General features: G+C 50.5%; 1 protein-coding gene across 1 annotated transcript in view; it reads right to left on the minus strand.

Annotated features, from left to right (window-relative positions):
• Nucleotides 1–2057: 2057 nt before the first annotated feature.
• The window catches only part of LOC105567473, a 39108-nt gene continuing 21208 nt past the window's right edge, over nt 2058–19957 (minus strand). The window contains exons 2-5 of the mRNA XM_012022370.1: nt 8859–10935; nt 7418–7668; nt 5808–6230; nt 2058–4792 (exon numbers count right to left, since the gene is read on the minus strand). Of these exons, the coding sequence (XP_011877760.1) occupies nt 3596–4792; nt 5808–6230; nt 7418–7668; nt 8859–10935 (3948 nt within the window). The 3' untranslated portion in view covers nt 2058–3595. The remainder of the gene's footprint in view (nt 4793–5807; nt 6231–7417; nt 7669–8858; nt 10936–19957) is intronic.

The raw sequence follows: 19957 nt of genomic DNA on the forward strand, positions 1-19957 counted from the left end.
CTCTATCAATCAGCGATTTCTACCTTTCGCTCGTTTTGTTAGGCACCGATCATCGACGATGAACACAGTGAGGTACGCCAGCGCGATCAGGGAGCGAAAAGGAAAAAAAAAAGGAAAAAGTAGAAGAAAAAGGGTGCCTCGCAAACCTCGGGAACTGACACGTCCGGCTTCGAGTGTTATATGTATATGTATACGTGTACGTGTGAGAATTGTGTGTGCGTGCGTGTGTGGGTGTGTGTATGTGGCGCGCGCGCGCGCGCGTGTAAAGGGTGTGTTTGTGTATTTATTTACGCACGTGTATAAATTTAATACTATCGTCGTATCGTTAACGCTTCGCTTATGCATAAAGTGCTTCGATTAATCGTGGACACTGCGATCAACGTCCCGGGATGCGCTAAAGAGAGGTCCGTTTCTCTTGAAATGTCTTCTACGGGGATACGATTGATTGTGGGTAGGGGGTTTTCCGGTTTCGGTGGATGACGGGTGTGCAAAAGAGTAAGTCGGCGGTGATGGCGGTGCGGTGTGTCCCCTCACGAATCCTCCCTCTCAGCCGTTCCTTCCGTCGCGGAGAGCCGAGCCTGTCGCCTCAAGCGCGAATTTCCCTCTTCCCCCCCCCTTTCCTCTTGAGCTTCCTCTTCGCCCTTCGTCCTCCCGAGTCTCTCCTGCCGTATTCGCGTCCTGTCCGAATTTCACCACTTCCGCACCTCCGGGAGGGTGGGCTCCCTCCCCTTCGTTCAGGGCGGAGAGATAATCGCGCGACTAAAGTCGTATATAATTACGTAGGCACCGTAATATCAGTTACAAATGTGTTCAACAATTTAAAATGGGGAACTTCAAATGTATCGAGCGCCAAATTATAAAAGTTATGATTGCTCTAGACGGTCTCTAGATAATCGCTATATGTATATATTTTTATATGTATAGATGTATATATATATATAATTATAGAAATATAATTTGGGAAAACACATGGTACAATATGCTGATAACGTATATAAAATTAACTTTCCGTTCAATCAAAACCAATTGCTCGACCGTACCGCCATTTCTGATCGTGACGATAAAATAATATCATTTATAAAAATAAAGAAATAACAATTGTATACGCTCCTATAAATACATTATATATTATTAAAGGATATACTTATATAATTTTAAAATATATCATTTTACATGCAATTTTATATATATATATCATTTTTTTATACATGCATAATTATAAATATAAAAGATCGCCCGCGCGAGCAAAAGTGCTTCTTTTCGAAAAAATATTCCTCTGGCGCTCGACACGTTCGAGATGTTCACGCTTCGGAATTCGCGAGAGAAGAAAATCGAAATCCGCGCTTCGGTCGTCAATCGTCACTGGAACATTCGCAGCTTCTACATTGACCGGCGTAAAAAAAGTCCCATATAATTTATCTCTTAACCTACGAACTTGGCGCTGAACCGTTCTTCCTTCCTTCCTTTCTTACGTTTTTTTTTTCCTCCGTACGCACAAATATCACAATCGCTCACGTTTCACGCTCGCCTACGAATGTGTCATGTGCACGCGTGTGCTATTCTCGCTTTACATTCTGTTGTTCTTGTTGTCATTATCCTCGCCGCCCGAAGGCGGCGACCGACGAAACGCCGTGTCCCCGCTTCGTTCGTGTCTCGCTTCCAAAGTTCCGCTCTAGAGCGCGATTCGGCAGCTCTAACGATTCGAGAGATCCCAAGTCCTCACTCTGGAATTTCGCCCCCACCGGGAGATGCGGCGCACTTTGCGGAATCTTAAATTTCTTTTTCTTGTCGCAGCATCGCTCGCCACTTAAAAGCTTGGACGTGAGAAACCGAGAATAAACAATCACGTAAACCTTCAATCTAATCGGAGCTCTATTTCATAAATTTCGTTATAAAATATTAAATAAGTTGTATATATTTTTATTAAACGTATATAGTACTTATATGAGAAAGGTCATATAAATATTATATAAGTCCCGATATAAAAATATCGAATACAGATTTAATATTTGTATACATGTATCTATAGGTATATAAATTTCGATATACATTACATTGTGCACAATATACTTTATATTGCATACAATATATATAAATGATATATAAATCTTCAAAATGCACCTGCGTATGTGTGTATGTGTACTTGTATGTACAGTGCCGGTCTCGGCAACATTGGCGCGCCCTGAGCAAGATTATCGTGGCGCCCATTCAAATTCAAGGGCTCGAAATTCTTGAGAAAGAAAAGACAAGCTGACAATATCGAACGACGAGCTCCATTTTGTTTTTATATTTTAGGGAATCTCTCTCACTCGCAAACTAGGTGAAACCAGGCAGCGGCGCCCCTGCAGATTTGGCGGCCTGGGTGATCGCCCAACCGCGTCCCACCCGAACGCCGGTACTGTGTATATACCTGTGTACATGTGCATTCCAGAACGACTCTCTCTCGAATTAGAGCGAGCGCAGATTCGCTCTAGATCGATACATTATCCGCGTACGCAGCCCCTGTGGACTCGAGGCTCGTCTAAAAGGACACGCGACCCGCTCCCAGGTCGGTCGACCCTACGCTTAAAGTTAGGTATTATAAACTGCAATCTATAAGCTGATCCCATGTGTTATTTCTTGGTCACAACCTCGTTGAAATCTTTTCCCACCATTGCTCACGGATCGCTCTCGAACATCTCCGACGAGAATCCCGAAGCTCGGAGGCCGCTACCTCACAGACCTCCCAGGCCCAGAACCCCGTCGTCGTCTCGTATGACGTACATCGTCGTCGACCTGCACCGGACAGGTCACTTCGACTCCGCGATTTGCTGCACCGTTAAATTTTGCAAAGTCAAATTTTACTCGAGTTAACTTTTAACCGCCGTGGAGACCGTGGCGGCCTGGGAATAATAAAAAAATGGCGTTGCGAATTTAACAAGCGCATCACTTTTCCGCACTTGCATCGCAAACAAGAATCAATTCTCGAAGGGATTGCAAGATTGCGAAATCTTTATGTCGCGGAGTGACTCAAGCAGCCCGTTTGATCCTCAGGATTGAGGATGGCGCCGGCGATGACGTCGCGAGTCTCCATCCCGGGCGGACGCACACGTAGCCATAAAATTCCCTAACAATCTCTGGGCGAGATCTCTCAAAAGAACGCGATGCTCTGACCCCGGGAGACCTCCCATCTCCCTCGGAAGGCGCTACGTTCACCCCTGTTGACGCATCGCGCGGGAGAGTGAACAATCCCGGAATTCCTTTCTCTGTCTAGATTGTCCTCGAAGTCCTCGTTTTCGAGATTATCGCAAAGCTGGAAGAGATCCGAAGGATTTCGATCTTCCAGACTTTGTAGACGTCGAGCCATCAAGATCGTTCACGGAGTGCGTCGAGTGTCCCCATATTCAATGGAATCCATCCTCGGAACGATCCTGGACGAAGAGCTCGAGGGAATCGCACTGTCGGGCGCCAAGGGCCGCGTTCCTCGTTCCCGAGCTCGTCGTGCGGGCAGCAAAGGGCTTCGATTTCGAGAAGATCAGCGGAGATCTTTCGGCGCGTACTGAGCATCCCCAGCGCTTGTCCTGGACAGTCACCTGCGAGGTAGGCTTCCTTCATCCTAGGCAGACACAGTCTCCACCATGGACTTCTTGATGATCTCGCCGAAGTTTTCGTCGCAGTCCTCGGACGCGCCATCGGGCTGTTGCTCGCCAGTAACCTGGCCGGGCTCGATCATCTCCTTGCCGGCCGTGCCGTGAGTACCGTAAGTACCATGGTGCTGCTGCGGTTCGTGCATCTCGCCGTAGTACGAATACCTGCCGCTAAGGAGTTCTGAGAAAGGCTCGAGTTTGCCCTGCATCTGCTGCACCACCGTCGCGTTCATCGGCTGCACCGAGTTGGTGAGGTTCGTGTACTGCGCGGTACTCGCGGCGTCGTCCTGCGCGAACACCGTCACGTCGTAGGACGAGTGCTGCTGCTGCTGTTGCTGCTGCTGGCTCTGCGACGGCGGCGGCGGCGGTGGCTGCGGCTGTGGCATTTGGTGCACCTGGCCGCTGCAGCCACCTTGCAGAGCCGTGCCCGCGGCGTCCTGGGGCCCGCCGTAGGGCCCGTAGTGCGCGAAGGCGGCCGGATTGGGCGGCGACTGGAACTGCGGCGGTTGGAACTGCGGTACACGCGACGTGGACGGTAGACTTGCGTATGGCGATCCGTAGTCCTGGTACGAGGACTGCTGGAAGCCCATGCCGCCACCGCCACCGCCACCGCTGCCGCCATTGACGGCGCCGCCGCCTTGCACGCCGGGCGAGAAGCTCTGGAAGGCCTGGCCGAATTCCGGGTGCAGCTTCCGTTGCACGACGACCGACTGGCTGCTGTCCACCGCGTCTTCGCTCGCATAACAGTCGTCCCTGATGGCATACAAGTCCAGACTGTCCTCCCGCGTGCCGGGCACTTCCGGTTGGCAACCGGCCACCCCGGCGCCGACACTCTCGTGACTCGGGTCGTAGTGCAAGGTGGTGAATCCACCGCCTCCCCCGGGTCCCGTACCCGGGATCGCGCACGGATCGCCCACAGTGACGTCCATCCCCAAGGAACCGATGTCCCTCAGGGGACGGGCACCCCTACCGCTCTGCCCGTGATTGTCCGCTACCTGATCGTGATCGCCGCCACCGTCCTCGTCGCGCTGCTTCTTCTCCAGCTCTAGTCGCATCAGCGTGTGGATGAAATGCGTTCGCACCCGCACCGGATTAAATTCGATCCTGCCTGTGCTGTTCGCGCAGCCATCCCGCGTGCAGCCGCAAGGGAAACCCGGTCGGTCCACCTGAAAATCGATTTCGCAATGAAAAATCGTTTCTCACTCCTCTGAATCAAGCGTCGGTCTTTCCTCTTCGCAACTGAGGAAATATCGAATCCTAAGCTTTATTCTTCAACTTCAATCAGTTTAATGAATCTGAACCGAGTGGAACGTGTTAACAAACGGGAAGATTAATCGCTGGAAGGATTCGATGCAACGGCGGTCTTGGGAAATTTTAACAGATTAATCTCTCAAACGCATTGATCTTAAGGTGGAGAAAATATTTCACGCGAATTTTCAGAAGTTCTTGAACAAGTAGATCAGAACCACATCTTAATTTTTCATTTCGCCTTCAATCAAGTTCAAATTTCCTTAAATTTGATTTATATCTGGATGTACTCGCTCTCCTTCCAAAACGACTCTGTTAGAAACGAGAGCTCAATTATGGCGTTGGGCTATTTAATTAATTTATAAAAGTGGAATGTTAATTTTACTCATGTTCTGCGAGTCTCTCTCTCTCTCTCTTTAATAATTAAAACAGGAGAATAATGTAGATTTGTCACAATGCAGCTTTTTACCAATATGAAATTAAATTAAATACACACATTGTATATGCTCGCTTTATAAATTACTTCAAGTGTACATATCGCGCCTCTTATCCTGTTTATTCCTTTATATATTTATAACAGTTTAGCGGTCATTTAAATTATCTCGCATATTCATTCTGTTGTGCCCGCTGCAAGACACTTACACTACCTTATCTTTCATCTTTGCATATACACATATATTTATATGTATATCTCTTTACATATATTTTTATATTATTTTATATACATATATATACAAAATATATGCACAATATGTAAATGTGTAAATATTCATACTATGAGACATGGACAAATATATCTCTTATCGTCTTATCTTTATTATTTCAAGCTCGCGCGAGTCTATTGTGTGTATGCCATGGATGTTACTCGCAAAGTTTCAATCATTGCTCTATGCAACACCTCTCTCTCTCTCGCTCGTTCGCTCGCTCTCTCACCTGACATTTTACGTTGGCCCTGCTACAAGGACAACTCTCGGGATCGCAGTATCCCTTGCAGCCGCATCCGCAGTGTTCCCTGCTGGCGCGGATATCGCGGCACTCGTCCTTCTCGACGGCGTCTATCCTCCGCACACCGGCGGCCCTAAGAAGTGCCCGGCGCTGCCACGTGGGCACCGGTTGTAGAAAGTAATAGCTATCGATGTCGAGCTCCTCGTTGTCGCTGGGCTCCTCGTCGGTGTCGTCGCTCGGGTCCTCCGAGCTCGACGCCGTCTCGGTCACGCAATTGGTCGCGCAATTGCGCTCGGAGCGCAACTGCGCGAGGCGCGCGCGGTGGATCCGCCTCTGTTCGGCTGCGTGCTCCGACAACGAGAACCTCTCCGCGTGCGTGTGCGTCGCGCTCATGCCCAGAGTGCTGCCGCCCTGAAACCGGGAGGATCGATCTCTCGCGTATCTTGTATATATAAATCCGCACCACCATCGCGCGTTTATTTACCTATTCAGTCAGATCGGGATCGATCTTTCGGAAACAACGACTGTAAGAGGATGAAACGCTGGTAGTGCGTATCGTTGATTAAAATAGACTTTTTCGTTATTTCCAGTCGTATGTCAAACTTGTGTGAATTTACAAATCGACTAATAGCAAAAATGATGGTAATAAGAAAAAGTTAACAGTGACGCCAATGTATAAAAATACACTGAGCAATAAAATAATGGTATTACGCGCTATTGTACGTCAGATTGGTAAAAAAAATTGCTGAGCTTTTTTCCCCATATGGCGATTATGGAATCCCACATGGAACCTTACGCGTAACCAATACGATGCGTTATGTCACAATACTACTAGAATTTTATTGTAAAGTAACGCTACACGTAAAAGGGAAGGGACTCGGTGTTTTATACAAAGTCGATAGCGAATATTGCGGTATTGTTGAATGGTAGTATAAATGATGTGCGAGATAGAGGGAAGAATTCAAAGAGGAGTTGTCTTGCGTGAACGCGATTGAAAGGAAGAGGGATCGATCGTATCTTATGTATATGCATATACATATATATATGTATATATATAAATTCGACCGTTCACGTGGTGGGTTTTACAAACGACGACGAGATTTCCCGTCATAAACAATTTTGGACGCTTGTTATTCATCCTCCCAGTCCGTGCAAATAGAATCTCGATATCTTGATAAACGCGATGAAACAAAAAAAATATCTCCGCTTCAATTATTTACCCGCGCTTATATTACAGAGGGGCAGAAGAAGGTGGGGGTTAAAGGTACATAAATAATAATAAATAATTAATGTGTAAAAGGACAAGTGGGTGCTTTATAACTGGCGATACCGCGAAGCGTATAGATTGCGAAGAGAAGCAACAGCGAATAAACAGACAAACGAGTGCATTTTCCATATTCATACTCTTCCGGTACAATGGAATGAAAATACACGAAATTTAAATGCGGCAACCAGTGAGACCACTTACCGCTACGAGGCTACGCGTAGCTAGGCGGTCCGGATATAGACATGAAGGCAAGACGTATCGCGAGATAGCACAACGGTCGCTCGCGAGCTGGGAGGAGAGTTAAGACAAAAACCACAATTTTCGGACTTACCTGGGACGGTACGCAGGTGAAGCCCTGCGCCCTGGGGAAGTAATAGACCGTCACCGCGTCGAACTGAATGTTGCGCTTCTTCTTCAGGGGCTCGTCGACGTTGCCCCGCGACTCGTCGCTCTCCATGCAATCGGTCAATCTGCGCTTCAGGTTGCTCTTGGCCGGAAGCGTCCGGAAGCTCGTCAGGGGCAGCTGGCCCGGCGTCCCGGGCGTCCCCGAGGACGCCGCGTAGCCGTCCAACTGGCTCACGCCTGAAAGACGCGAACGCCGTGTCACGAAGTAGCAAATCTCTTACGGAGATCCCTACGAGCGGGAAGGCAGGGCGTGACGCAGAAATTGCGAGAACGATCCTCATCGAAAAACTAGTCAAATTCTCCTCGCGAAACTTGGAAATCGACATCGGGGGATTAGGGAGGAGGAGAGACAACGCTGGCTCTTTCAAAGGAGAAGAGTCTCCCGCGAGTCAAATAGGGAAATGCCTTCGTCGTTAGATAACGAAATCCCTCATTCGTCCTTCGAGGCAGGTTTTATCGCGACGAGATATAATTCGCGCTCAGACGTTGAGGCTGAAGTCGACTGGTTGACATTTTCGCCGGGAAAAGTTCACTCTGATTTTTATCGGGGAAGCAACGCCTTTCCCGCTTGTTCTGGGACACCCGGTGTATCGCGCGTTGACAATCGATGCGAGGCTTATCGAGTTGCGCTCTGCTCGCTCGCTCGCTGGACAGCTTCGAGCAGCAAATGCGAGACTAGATTGGCACAAGGAGAATCCAGGCGGGGTCTAAAAAGTTCGTATTTTCGTACGGACGAATGTCTAAAGGAATCTTTAAGTTGATTGTCCCACTAGAATGACTACCTTTAGAATTGTACACCAGTCTCTTTATTAAAAGATTGCACTAAAGCAGCTTTCGCCGAGAGCTTTTGTGAGAGATGAGATAATAAGACGCTCTTCGTACAGACAATTCAGACATCGAATAATTAAAATGTTAAACATATAATTCAGAAATTGAATATAAAATAGGATAGACGTACGGCATCTCGTAACATCGATGGTAGGAAAGTCATTGAGAAAATATAGGATGTAAAATGGAAACTAGAGTGGGACGGTTCTTGTGCCAAGAGTCAGCGTGGTTATTGTGAAACACAATGCGTGCATTAAAAAATCCACTAAACCCTGTTAAAAAGGGTTGAAAAATAAATTTCGACTTCGACAATTAATTCGCATTCGTTCCCAACAACTCTCGATACTTTGACGAATAAATTCCAAATTTGGGCATATCGAAACAATTCGCAACCAGACGCATTCAATCAACCAACCACAACTTTAATGACAATTTCAGCGTTCGACACTTCCGACCGAAATCAGTAAATAGAGAAAGAAATAGAGAAAGAAGATTCGAGATTCTTATGCAAGAGCGCCGAGTGGGGATGCGAGTCTTACCTTTCTCCTTGTCGGAAAGAATGTCGTCCGGTAGCCTGTCGAGGAAGGAAGTCTCCGAGTCGCTTTCCGGTGCAGGCGCAGGTCCGGGATCACCGGGGATCTCGTTCCCCAGACCGGAGTCGCTCCCATCGGACCTGACCTCGTCCCTGGCGCCTGTCGCCAAGGCCAGGCTCTCGGCCGAATCCTCTGTGTACGCTTCCGGCCGGTCGGCCTCCAGTCTCGTCATGATCGGCGCCATTGCCTCCACGCAGCACAAAGCGACTCCCTCGGAACAGGGTAGCTGGTCGGACGCCATGTCGACGTCGCGCAGCTCGTGGCGGATGCTCGTGATGGGCGACACCTCCGAACTGTCGGAGCCTGTTTCCGTTTCCGTCTCGGTGTCGACGCCCTCGGCAACATCCGCGGAGATCTCCGGCGTCTCCTCCGGCGAGCTCGGCATCGTCTCCGACGAGTCGAGCTCGTTGGACACGCGGCTGTCCTCGGCCGAACTCGCCAGAACCACCTCCTCGTCCTCCTCGAGCTTGCCGATCACCGCGACGGGCGCGGACTCGTCTTCCCTCTCGACCTCCCTCGAGGCTCCGCTTTCCTCGGTGTTCTCCGATTGCGATGAATGCCCCGCGGCCTCGCCGATTCGCTCCAATACCACCTTACACTTCTTCAGGATCAGTCCATTGTCCGGACTACGAGCACCCTCCGCCAGCTCGCACGTTTTCGATCTAGTCATCGGGGTTGACGAGCTGCTGCTCTGCGAACGTTGCTTCTTCGGGCTCTTCTCCTGAACCTCCGGAGTCTCGGCGAACGAATCGCGCTCCTCCTCGACGAAATCCCTTCTCTCATTGGCAAGAGGCAAACTCTCCTCGACGTAGTCCCATATGTTCTCGTCCGTATTCATCAGGGTACTCTTCTTTAAATCATCCTGTTCGATGCGATTCAGCACCACGGATAAATTCCGACAGACGGGACTCGACAATACCGCAGAACTCGTCGTTTCGATAACGCACTTTTTGGTCGGAGTGCAAAGCTCGCTTTCAGCGTACGTGTCTCCGACGTCGTCCCGACGCGACTCCGCCGTCCCGTTCAGACTGTCGCTTCTCGAGAACATCGAAGAAGTCGCGTCCGGCGTTCCGAGCGTCGTAATCTCTCCCTCGCTGTCGTAATCCATCTTTTGGCTCGCACAGTCGTTTAACGTGTCCTCGACAACGCCGAGGACGCTGCTCGTGCACTCCGAAGGACCTGTGTCGATCCTGCCGATCGCCTCCTCCCCCTTTTCCTGCTTCCCAGGATTCTGCTCGACGTCCTGAATCTTCGAGTCGGGATTCGCCGCGAACGATCCCGCCGGGACGTCGTTACACCTCGGCGCTATCTTACCGTCAAGCTCGTCCCCGAAGAGACAGGACTCCGAGGTCAGGGACACCTCGCCCAGAGTCCTCTCCCGCAGGCTCACCAGCACCGGCGACAGCCTTCTGACATCGTTCCTCAGCTGAGTCGCCTGCTCCTCCGAGATCTCGATGCCGATTCTCTTGATCTCCGCGCCGATCGGCAGGAAGTCGCCCGGCCTCTTTCTGGAAACGTCCGGCGACGCGGGCCTCTCGGTCCCATTTTCCCACACGTCCGAACACTTGCCGCGGTCTTCAGGCTCGCACGTTCTCGGCGAGCCTTCGAGTTCCTGAAGAGTATTCTCCGTCGGCTTTGCGTCGATCTCGTCCTTCCCACCTCTCTGCTCCTCGCTGGCTTTCTTTCCTATCGTCAGACCCATACTCGCTTCTTTCTCTTCTTTTTCCTCTCCTCCCTGATCCTCTTCCGACTTATCGCTCGATTGTCCCGCTCCCTCGTTCTCCGGTTTCTCGTCCAGTCTCTCGCACACCATCACCAAGTCCTTGCGCGAGTCCCGCACGACGGATGGACGCGCCGCGGAATCATCGTCGTCGGCGCTCGTTATCGCCGTCGTTATGGTTGTTGTTGTAGCGCCTGGCGGTGCGTCCTCCGTCCCGATCTCCACTGAGGTGGAATCCTCTTGGGCCTCAACGCAACAGTCCTGACGGGCCAAAGGCGATTCCATCTCGGGTGTTTCTGCCATCTGCAAGTACCAAATTCAGTTGAAGATTAAAGGACGGCTCTACGTTCTCGACGAAGGCTTAATCGATCAGGAGTTCTGCGCGGCGTTAAGGACGATGGTAAAATTATCGAGGAGTCACAATGGCCCGTATATCTCGCGCGTAAATAATAAAGATCGCTGAAACGGAAGCGCCATGTATCGTATAAAAAAATGACTAAGTTTTCTACACGTACAATGTGTATAAGAATTAATTGTACATATTGTGTGTTCGTCGATATTTCTGTGTAAGTAAATACGTCAGCGCTGCCAGGGAAGACGTGCGCAGGCACTGCGCGAAAGTAAAAGAGGTGTATTGAAACGTCGAGATGTTAAATAAAATATAAATATTCAAATTCCGCGAAGACGAAATGAAAACGCAGGGGGCGAGGATTTATATGCAGGTCGGGATGAAATTGCACGTTCTCGCGGAGTATAAAACGGGAAGGTATCGAAATAACCGGCGTAGAATACAGATTAATTGGGTCGTTACGTTCACCGCGGGTACAACTTTTGGCCCGCCCTCTCTCCCCCCGCGGCAGGCAGTTGATTTCACCGGTGTTATAATCAACGATCATTGCGCTCTACCTTTTTCGCGAAAATAACATAAGCAAGTCCAGAGAGAACGGAGAAATCAATAATCCGCGCACTGATATCGCGCGCACCGTTGCTAAACCCAGAAGAGAATAAGAGCGAGCGAGCGAGTCAGAGAGAGAGAGGAGGGGGGGGCGGGGGGCGGGAGGGAGGGAGGAAGAAAATATCGATGTGCGGGAAGGAAAATCAATTTCCTGGAACCTGGCGCAATCCCTGCCCAAAGCCGTTGCTCTCCAAAACCCTTTCGATACATTTCTCCTATCGGCCCCGAATACGAGATACCGCGGGGGAGCCTACATACAATCTTGGCCGGAGATTATTGATTCAAAGCGGCGGTGAAAGGGGGAGGGGGCGACAGGGAGCACCTCCGTTCACGTCGTGGACGAGCACTACGCGCGAATTTTACTCCCGGGGACCCCTAAACCCGTTAGCAGGCCGTCGAACGGGTCGTAGACAAGAGGGGGGGGAAGCTCTTTTACCTTCAAGTCGCGCGATCCTTCCTCCAGCCTGGTCCAGCTTTGTGCCCCTCGACTGCGGCGAGGGTTCGCGATCGGAGCAGCCCCGCGATCTCTCTCTCTCTCTCTCTCTCTTTCTCTCCCCCCTCTTTCTCTGTCTCTTTCTCTCTCTCTCTCTCTCTCTTTCTTTCTTTCTTTCTCCGGAGGGAGGAGGTCGTCTTAAGTTGTCTCGCGACTCAGGCTACCACCGTCGTCGTCCCGTTCGCGAGGTCTCGCGAGATGCCGATGATACGGTCCCATTGCAGGACCAGACGCGTCCTCGTGCGAGGGGGACGACGAGCGGCTCGGGCACAGCATTCGCGATTGGCGAGGTGATCCGGGGACGCGACCGGCCGAGGAGGAAAGGAGGCCTCTACCGGCTCGACGGCACTCTTATGAGAAACGCGCGAGATTCACCCCTGGAGATTCATCCGTGCGCGCAGTCGGGGATTCCCCGAGGTGTCCGGGAGCCCCGAGAAAAAACGAGAGCCGACGTGGCTCGAAGGAGTAGCTTGAAGTGAACCAGCGTGAAGGTGAAGGAGGCGCTCGGAGTTGCTTAGCGTTTGTCTCTAGCGAGGAGTCCCGGTCTGCGACGCGGAGGAAGAACGTACGGTTCGAGGAAGTAACTGACGTCTTTCCGGGAAAGCGACGAACGTCGGCGGCAACGGGGAGGCGCGACGATGACGAGGAGCGTGTCGGAAGGACGAAGGGGGATCCTTGGACTGAGTTAGCGAACGTGGTGTGGAGAACGGTGCGGAAGTGGTGCGGCGCGTTCGACAGCTCGGAGCAGAGTGAGCGGAGGCGGCGTCGGCGTCATCGACGACGCCGACGTCGACGTCGACGCCGACGCCGACGTCGCGCTCTCGGAACCCCTCGGCTCGGCTCGACCCGACTCGGATGGAAGACACGCCGAGGACGGTGTGTTGGTGAATGCGTAATAGAGTGCTGCACACGGCGCGCAGCGGTTCTCAAAGCGCACACCCGGTAGAGCGGATTAGTCATCGACGGCGCGGGCCGGTTCTCCTCGCCGCTCTTTTCGTGGTATTTTTAATTTCGCCGAATGACGCGCGACGACGCGCAAATCTTCCTCTTGTTCTCGGCGAGGCAAGAAACAAATCGCGCGGTGTCGTCCTGAAGGTCTGCGTCCACGACGCTTGGTCCAAGTTCTAGTTCCGAGAAACGTGTAGCCGATCAACTAGCAGCCTTAATGGAAGTTGATTGGCTAAACATTTCTCGAAACTAGAACGTAGACCAGGTTCCAGCATCGTGGACACAGGCCTCAACGGCAAGATTCTGAAGCTTGAGCCGCGTTGCGGAAAAGATTGTCGAGTCAAAGGATGAGACAGAAGTGACGTAATCAAGACGGCGCAGCTAACGAGTAAGCTCTTAAAGGTCATTCGAAAAAATGCGGGAATAAATTGAAATTTGGCGCTTTGCTTCGAACGGATTTTGTTTTAAACGTTCAGCTCCTGCGCCGTTTCTTCTTCTCTTTTCATGGAACGTGCGGTCGCACTTGTCCCTCGATGCTACGTCGAGCAAAATGGTTCGAGTTACATTCTTCCCGACCGCGGTCTCGGCTGTGCAATGCGAATTGACAGTTCTACAATGATGATGCATTCATTCGCCAAGTCTAATTATGCCAATGATGCACGCGGCGCGGATCGACAAGGAGAAGCGTAGTTTATTCGCGAAGAAACATGCACGCTGATCCGCTCGTGCACGCTGATCCGCTAATCGCGTGAGAAAATGATCCTGTTCGCGAACTGCTGAGCGCACGAAATTAAATTAAATCGAGTCATCATGTAGAACAACTCCCGAGAAAAAGAAGAGCGTGTAAACACGTCGCGCGATTGTATAAAAATCAAATAATCCGAATAAACGGACGGTATTACGTAAATTATATGTTCCCTGGCAATTTTCCACTTTGCAATTTTTTTACAAAATCTTCCCAAGAGAAGATAAATATTTGTGCTTTTTTTGCACCGAATTTAAATAAAATAAAATAAATATTTTCATTAAACATTTATAGGGTACCAGTAAACTCGGCAAACGAAAAATCCGAGCTAACGTATTGTACAAACAATGTATAAATGGCCAATTAAAATGCATAATCCCACCTCGCAAATATTTGACTGACGGAGTTCGCTACAGATTTCGCAACTTCTCTTTTTTTCCCCGATTCGGGGATACGAGCGAAATGTCGCGAAGGCGGACGTGGGAGACGAAGGACGGGGCGAGACGCGTACGCGCGTACGATAATGATACACAATAATAACAGAAATGGACTGACGTAAGCGAGACAAGCGCGGTGACGCAAGCGTGCGCGATGACCAACGGCGGTTTCTTGCCGATACGCGGCAGCGCGATCTCGCCGGGGACCCGAAGATACCGCTTCGACGGACGTTCTCCATCGAGGTCAACCCCGAAGCCGTGGTTCCCGCGGTCCTGCCTGCCTCGTCGCCGAGGAACTTCACGCGCCTACTCGATTCGCGATTGCGATCGATCACTCTTCAGCGGCAGCCGCGCTTTTCGCGAGACAGTGCTATTAAAAATTTGCAATTTCATTTTAAACCAGGGCTCGTAGTTGCACATCTCGGGCAGATTTCGTAGACGACGCCTACTGTCCCCCCACCACGCCGAGTCGCTGGGCCTCACTACGTAAGACGCTGGGCCTCACGCGCGATCGGCGGCTCGGCCGGCGAGCCTCGATCGATATTGACCGTAGTGGGGGGGACAGTAGGCGTCGCCTACGAAATATGCAACTAACTCCGAGCACTGTTTTAAACCATTCCTAGGTCCTGCAGGAGCAGCGGCGACCCAGGAGTGGTTTAAAGTGACTCGAATTGAGCATAATTTGACACGAACTTAACGGCGCGCAGGGAGGACGCGGTAGCTTGGAGAACTGGAGGGCATCTTTCCCCGAACGTTCGCGGCTAAATGAGGGACAATGCGTTTTGAATACACGCTCCGGTAATATCATCAGTATTTCCAGTCAAAAATACAGAATCGTGGACACCAAGTCCGCGTGGATAGCGTTGGTACCGGACTCGCGGTAGCGTCCAGCGATTGTTGCCTATCTCTTGTTCTCCCTCGTTTTCTGCCCTTCTCTCTCCGCCCTCCCCCCCTCTCTCTTTCTCTTTCACTCTGATCTGTATTTTTTTCCTTTCCATCTGACGCACAGGCGTACTCGTACGCGCGCGCACACGCATACACGCGTCACGTTTGTGTGCGGTTCTCTCTATCTCTCTTTCTCTCTCCCCCCCCTCTCTCTTTCTCGCTCTCTCTCTCTCTCTCTCTCTCTCTCTCGCTCTCTCGCGGGCGGTTCAACGAACGAGAGAGCGCAGCGCTTGCGCGCGCCGCGGGCGCCGTAATTGTCGCTACGCTCCGCGAAACTAGAAGGCGAGCGGAGTCTTCTCCGTGGAATTTTAGCGGCCGAAGAACAGAGCCATCCTCCTACGGGGAGAGAGCACGGCGGGCCGGGCACCGGTGCCCGCGTCTCGTCCCTCTCTCACGCCGAGACGCCCGAGAGATTTCCGGTGTAGCGAGAGCCGCGCCGAGTTTCGCAGGATTATTGATCGGCGTTCGCGCGAGTATTGATCCGCCTCCGGTTGGTGCAAAGTTACTCCGGATGCTAAATGCGCGTGACCGCCTAATGTTGGAATTTGCCCGATTCAAACCTGGCGCACTCGAGTCCGCGCGGGCGCCGGGGAAATCGGCGAGGGACGCGTTTTCTTTTCTCTTTTACGCTGGCACGGAGCACGGGACGACGAGGACCGGACGACGGCCGCGAAACTGGAAGCGCGTCTGGAAGCCTCAGCAACGGAAGGCTGAGACGCGACCTTTGGAGACAATCAGACATCGGTGCGACGAGTAATGGAGAATTTTTTTACAACGTTAACCCACCGACGAAGGTCGCGCGATACGCGTAGAGCCCGGGCTGTGGTCCGAGTCCGAATTCAATTCGTCGTCCGACGCGAGCGATACTCGGACTCGAGTGAAAACGGAACGCCGGCTGCGGAATCGAAGGGCGAGCCGAACCTTCCGCCTTCCTTCGCGCCCCAGGACCTCAAGGACCTCGGGTGTTCCGGCACCTCTGCCCTCGCGCACAGCAACGAATCCTTAGTATAAAGACCTGTGTCCACAATGGTAGAATTTGGTCCAGGATCTAGTTTCGTGGAATGTGTAGCTATTTCATAAAAGCTGCAAGTTTATTGGCTGCACGTTTCTCGGAACTGGAACTTGGGCCAAGTTCTAGCATCGTAGACACAGGCCATTAACGAATGGGACTTGTACGATTGTCGATTGGCGTTCAGCGCGAACGTTGGTCCGCCTCTTTGCGGCAATTTCCGAGCTAAACGTGATTCTCTCCGGTACCTCGGTCATCGGATGCGTGCGTCATAAATAATGTACATGTATATACATAAAACAGAATGTCTGTATGTTCCCCGTTAACTCCTAAACCCTTTGACCCAGCTGGACCGGATTGTGCATGGTTACTCTTTAGGAACCTGCGGACAACACAGGCTACCATGAAATCTGGACGCCTGATCCCCTCGACACTTTGTGATAATTTAAGTGCATGACTAGATATAAGACGCAACACACCGGGTAGCTTAACCTAATGGCATACAACAAGGAGAGTACGTACATACGATAACGAAACAACGATCGCGACAACAGCGAGAAAGAACGAGCGTACCGTGCACTAGCCTCCTTGAATTTTCCCGACTCGATTTGGTCCCGGAATGGGCCACAATTATCCTATTCCGTCTTCATTTGGACCTCGGTTTGAAACTCCAATTTGAGGCCCAGGCGAGTAAAAAAATGTGTTTAACCTCATTCTAACCCTCAAAGACAATGTAATCAAATATTTCACTCTCTTTGAAACCTCTTAGGCTGGAAGAGGATCTACTGAATCTCTACTGATTACACTCGCATCGGCCCCTCTACTGCTAAAAAGGTAATAGCGCCTCTTTTTAGGCCTACCCAAGATCAGAAATTCAATATATTTTCTCCGACACAAAAACCTTGGGGCCTCATTGCTCCCTATTCAAAAATTATACGAGGCTAAACTGAGGCCAGAATATTTGACTCAGGTTTCTTCTCCCGACAGGTTTTCTCGGGAGAAGGAGCCAAGCGAACCTCCGAACAAATATGAACGTCCGCGACAATGAAAGAACCGCGACGGCGCGGGAAAACCGTAAGGGCCGTCCCGTTGGCGTTTTCGAGAGCGATCCAGAGACAAATACGCGAGAATGGGAGGACTATGGTCGCCGGTCGCCCAATGCTCCGTCTAATTGAATTGGCAGGACGGACAGTGGAAAGGCTCTGCCTCTGTTTGCCTATCTCGTCATCTTGTAACGTCGCCCCGGCCGGGCTTTGTTAATTGCTTTCTATTTCAAGACAATCGCCCGATTGAATCGCGCGCGCGATCGCGATCTCGTCGCGGAGTCGATCCTCGCGTGTGGAGCCGCCTCGCAAAATCTTGCCTATTCCTCTCTCAATCTCTCGCCCGTTCACCACGACGAGTGTCGGGCCCATAGACGTATAATATGTCGACTGCGCATTTTGGCTGCAGAAGTGTACAAACTTTAGAAAGGGACAACATACTTCGGGCCTTATTCTCTTTCCGTCCATCAATATCTGGAGTGGGGCAAAAATTCAATATGGCTACTGTGCTTACCCTTTAGTCCCAGTCTACAATAGATGATTTGAGCCCTAAGCTTTAAGAAATTGGCCAATCACGCGTAGAATACGCGACTGTGATTAGTCCATTTCTTAAGGCTTAGGGTTTAAATCTCTATTGTAGACTGGGACTTAACCTCTATCATTCCCCTACTCTTCTGTTATCCCCACTACTTCACTAGACAAAGATGAGGTTCGGCCCCACACCAGTTATCTCGTTCTAAAATTTGTACATAGTATAACTAGTATGCCCATTCTCTGTCGGCCCTTTGATCTTTTCGGTGTCGATCACGTGGTATTACGCCATTACTTTGGTGTGTGAAATCCTTTCGCACTGTCACACTACCATATATACACACTACTACACGTACAACATCCGTCTCATTGGCCACACCAAAATAATGGCGGATACGCAGAAAGGATCGGCGCGAAACAAAGTAAATGACAGAGTGAGTATACTAGTTATACTATGGTCTGTACATGTTTTCACACGGGTGAGGTAGGCAAGTCTATTCTTACTACGTCTATGGCCGGGCCCCGAGTGGCTCACAGCGCGGCGACGCATCGCCGCGGATAACACAACAAGGCTTCGCATAACGCGACGCGGATAATTCAATCTACATTAACCTGTTGCCAAATTGCAATTATTAAATTAATTAATATCGAAATGTTCGTTAATTACTTAGCGCGGCAATACGGCAATGCATTATATTATTAATAGGGCATTAATTAATGTATATTAATTAATTAATGTTCATTTATTTGTCTATTATTATAGTAGTGAAACACACTAATAGAATTTTATCGATCGTAAATATCAACGAAACTCTCCGGGGGGGGGGGGGGAGACGAGAGTTATTTTGTTACAATTTAATTAAAACGGCGAAATTGTATAAATATGATAATTTAATTTGCGGTAAGGTTTTATAAATTATTATATAATTTCGCGGAAAAACGGGCGTACGAATGATGTATTGCAAATTGTTGATAATATCACAAGCGTCGCAGTTTAATTTTCCGAAATCAAATCACAGATATTTATCGTTTAGAGTCCCGCGGAAAATTAATCGAGGTAACATTCTTCGTCGCGCGAAGTACAAGGGGGGGAGCCCTTCGCTTTCGGGAGGATTTGAAACTGGTATCCCCTTCCAAACCCGTTCAACTAACCGCAGCCATGTTCGATCATCAACTAATGATATACTAACATGTTTACGCGGCTCGCGTTCCCAAAATCGTCCGCGGGAGAAGGAAGAGGAAGAGAAGGGGGAGGAGGAAGAAGAGGTAAAGACCCGGAGACGAAGGGGATGCCGAAGACGGGGAGGGTGGTGCATTCCGCAGCTTCCAGGCAGGCCACCGGGAGCGGAGGTGGCTCCGTATTATGTCCTATTCCCTCGCTCTTATTATTCCGGAGCGACCCACACCGTCTCGTCCGTGTGCGCGCACGCCTGTGTGTTGTGCGTCTGTGAGCCTCCGTGCGTGCGTTTGTCGGTGAGGCCCACATATCGCCGGCTGCTCGGCTACTCTCCTTCGTCGGGCACACCGACTGGCTGGCACGCGGCGCACATGTCCCCATCGACGCGTTGTGTCCGACTCTACAGGGTGTCTCGGTAAAAATCTGCCTGTTCCCGAGACCGCGCGAAATGAAATCCTGGAGACGCGACGACGAGGAGGAGCCCGGGCGCTGCACGCGCGGCGCGCGTTGGTAGAAACTGCCGGCAGTGGTAGGACAGCATCCTTGATTTGCTCTCGTTTATTTAAAGCGGTAAAAAAAGCGAGGGGAAACACAGATAAGAAAGAAGCGTCTTGCGCGTGAACGGAAGATCTGGCGCGATTAAGCTTTGAATGATTACGTGATGACGAAGAAGAATGGAGCCTCCTCGTGACAATGTTTCGAAAAGGGAGATAACTGAGCGGGCGAAATATAAGAAATTTCAATATAAACCCAAAATGACACAATTAGAATTACAGAGAATTGGAAGAATTTTTCTTCCTTCCACGGCTCCACCTGCAAGATTTCTCATCAGGTCTTCGATCGAGTCCGAATAAATTATTTCTCGCGCGCGTCTGTCGACTTATGACAAAGGAGAGACGTTCCTGAAAGAGGAACGGCCTCTTGGATCTCGGAAGTTCAGACACGCGTATATAAAAATTCACAGGCTCCGAAAATAGGATCCGAGCATACGAGCGCTGCATATGAAAGGATAACGCATTAAGGACGAGGGCGAGGAGGAGCG

This window comes from Vollenhovia emeryi, unplaced genomic scaffold (genome assembly GCF_000949405.1).
Source record: "Vollenhovia emeryi isolate VEMERY1.0 unplaced genomic scaffold, V.emery_V1.0 DF939137.1, whole genome shotgun sequence".
In the NCBI taxonomy this organism is placed as follows: domain Eukaryota; kingdom Metazoa; phylum Arthropoda; class Insecta; order Hymenoptera; family Formicidae; genus Vollenhovia; species Vollenhovia emeryi.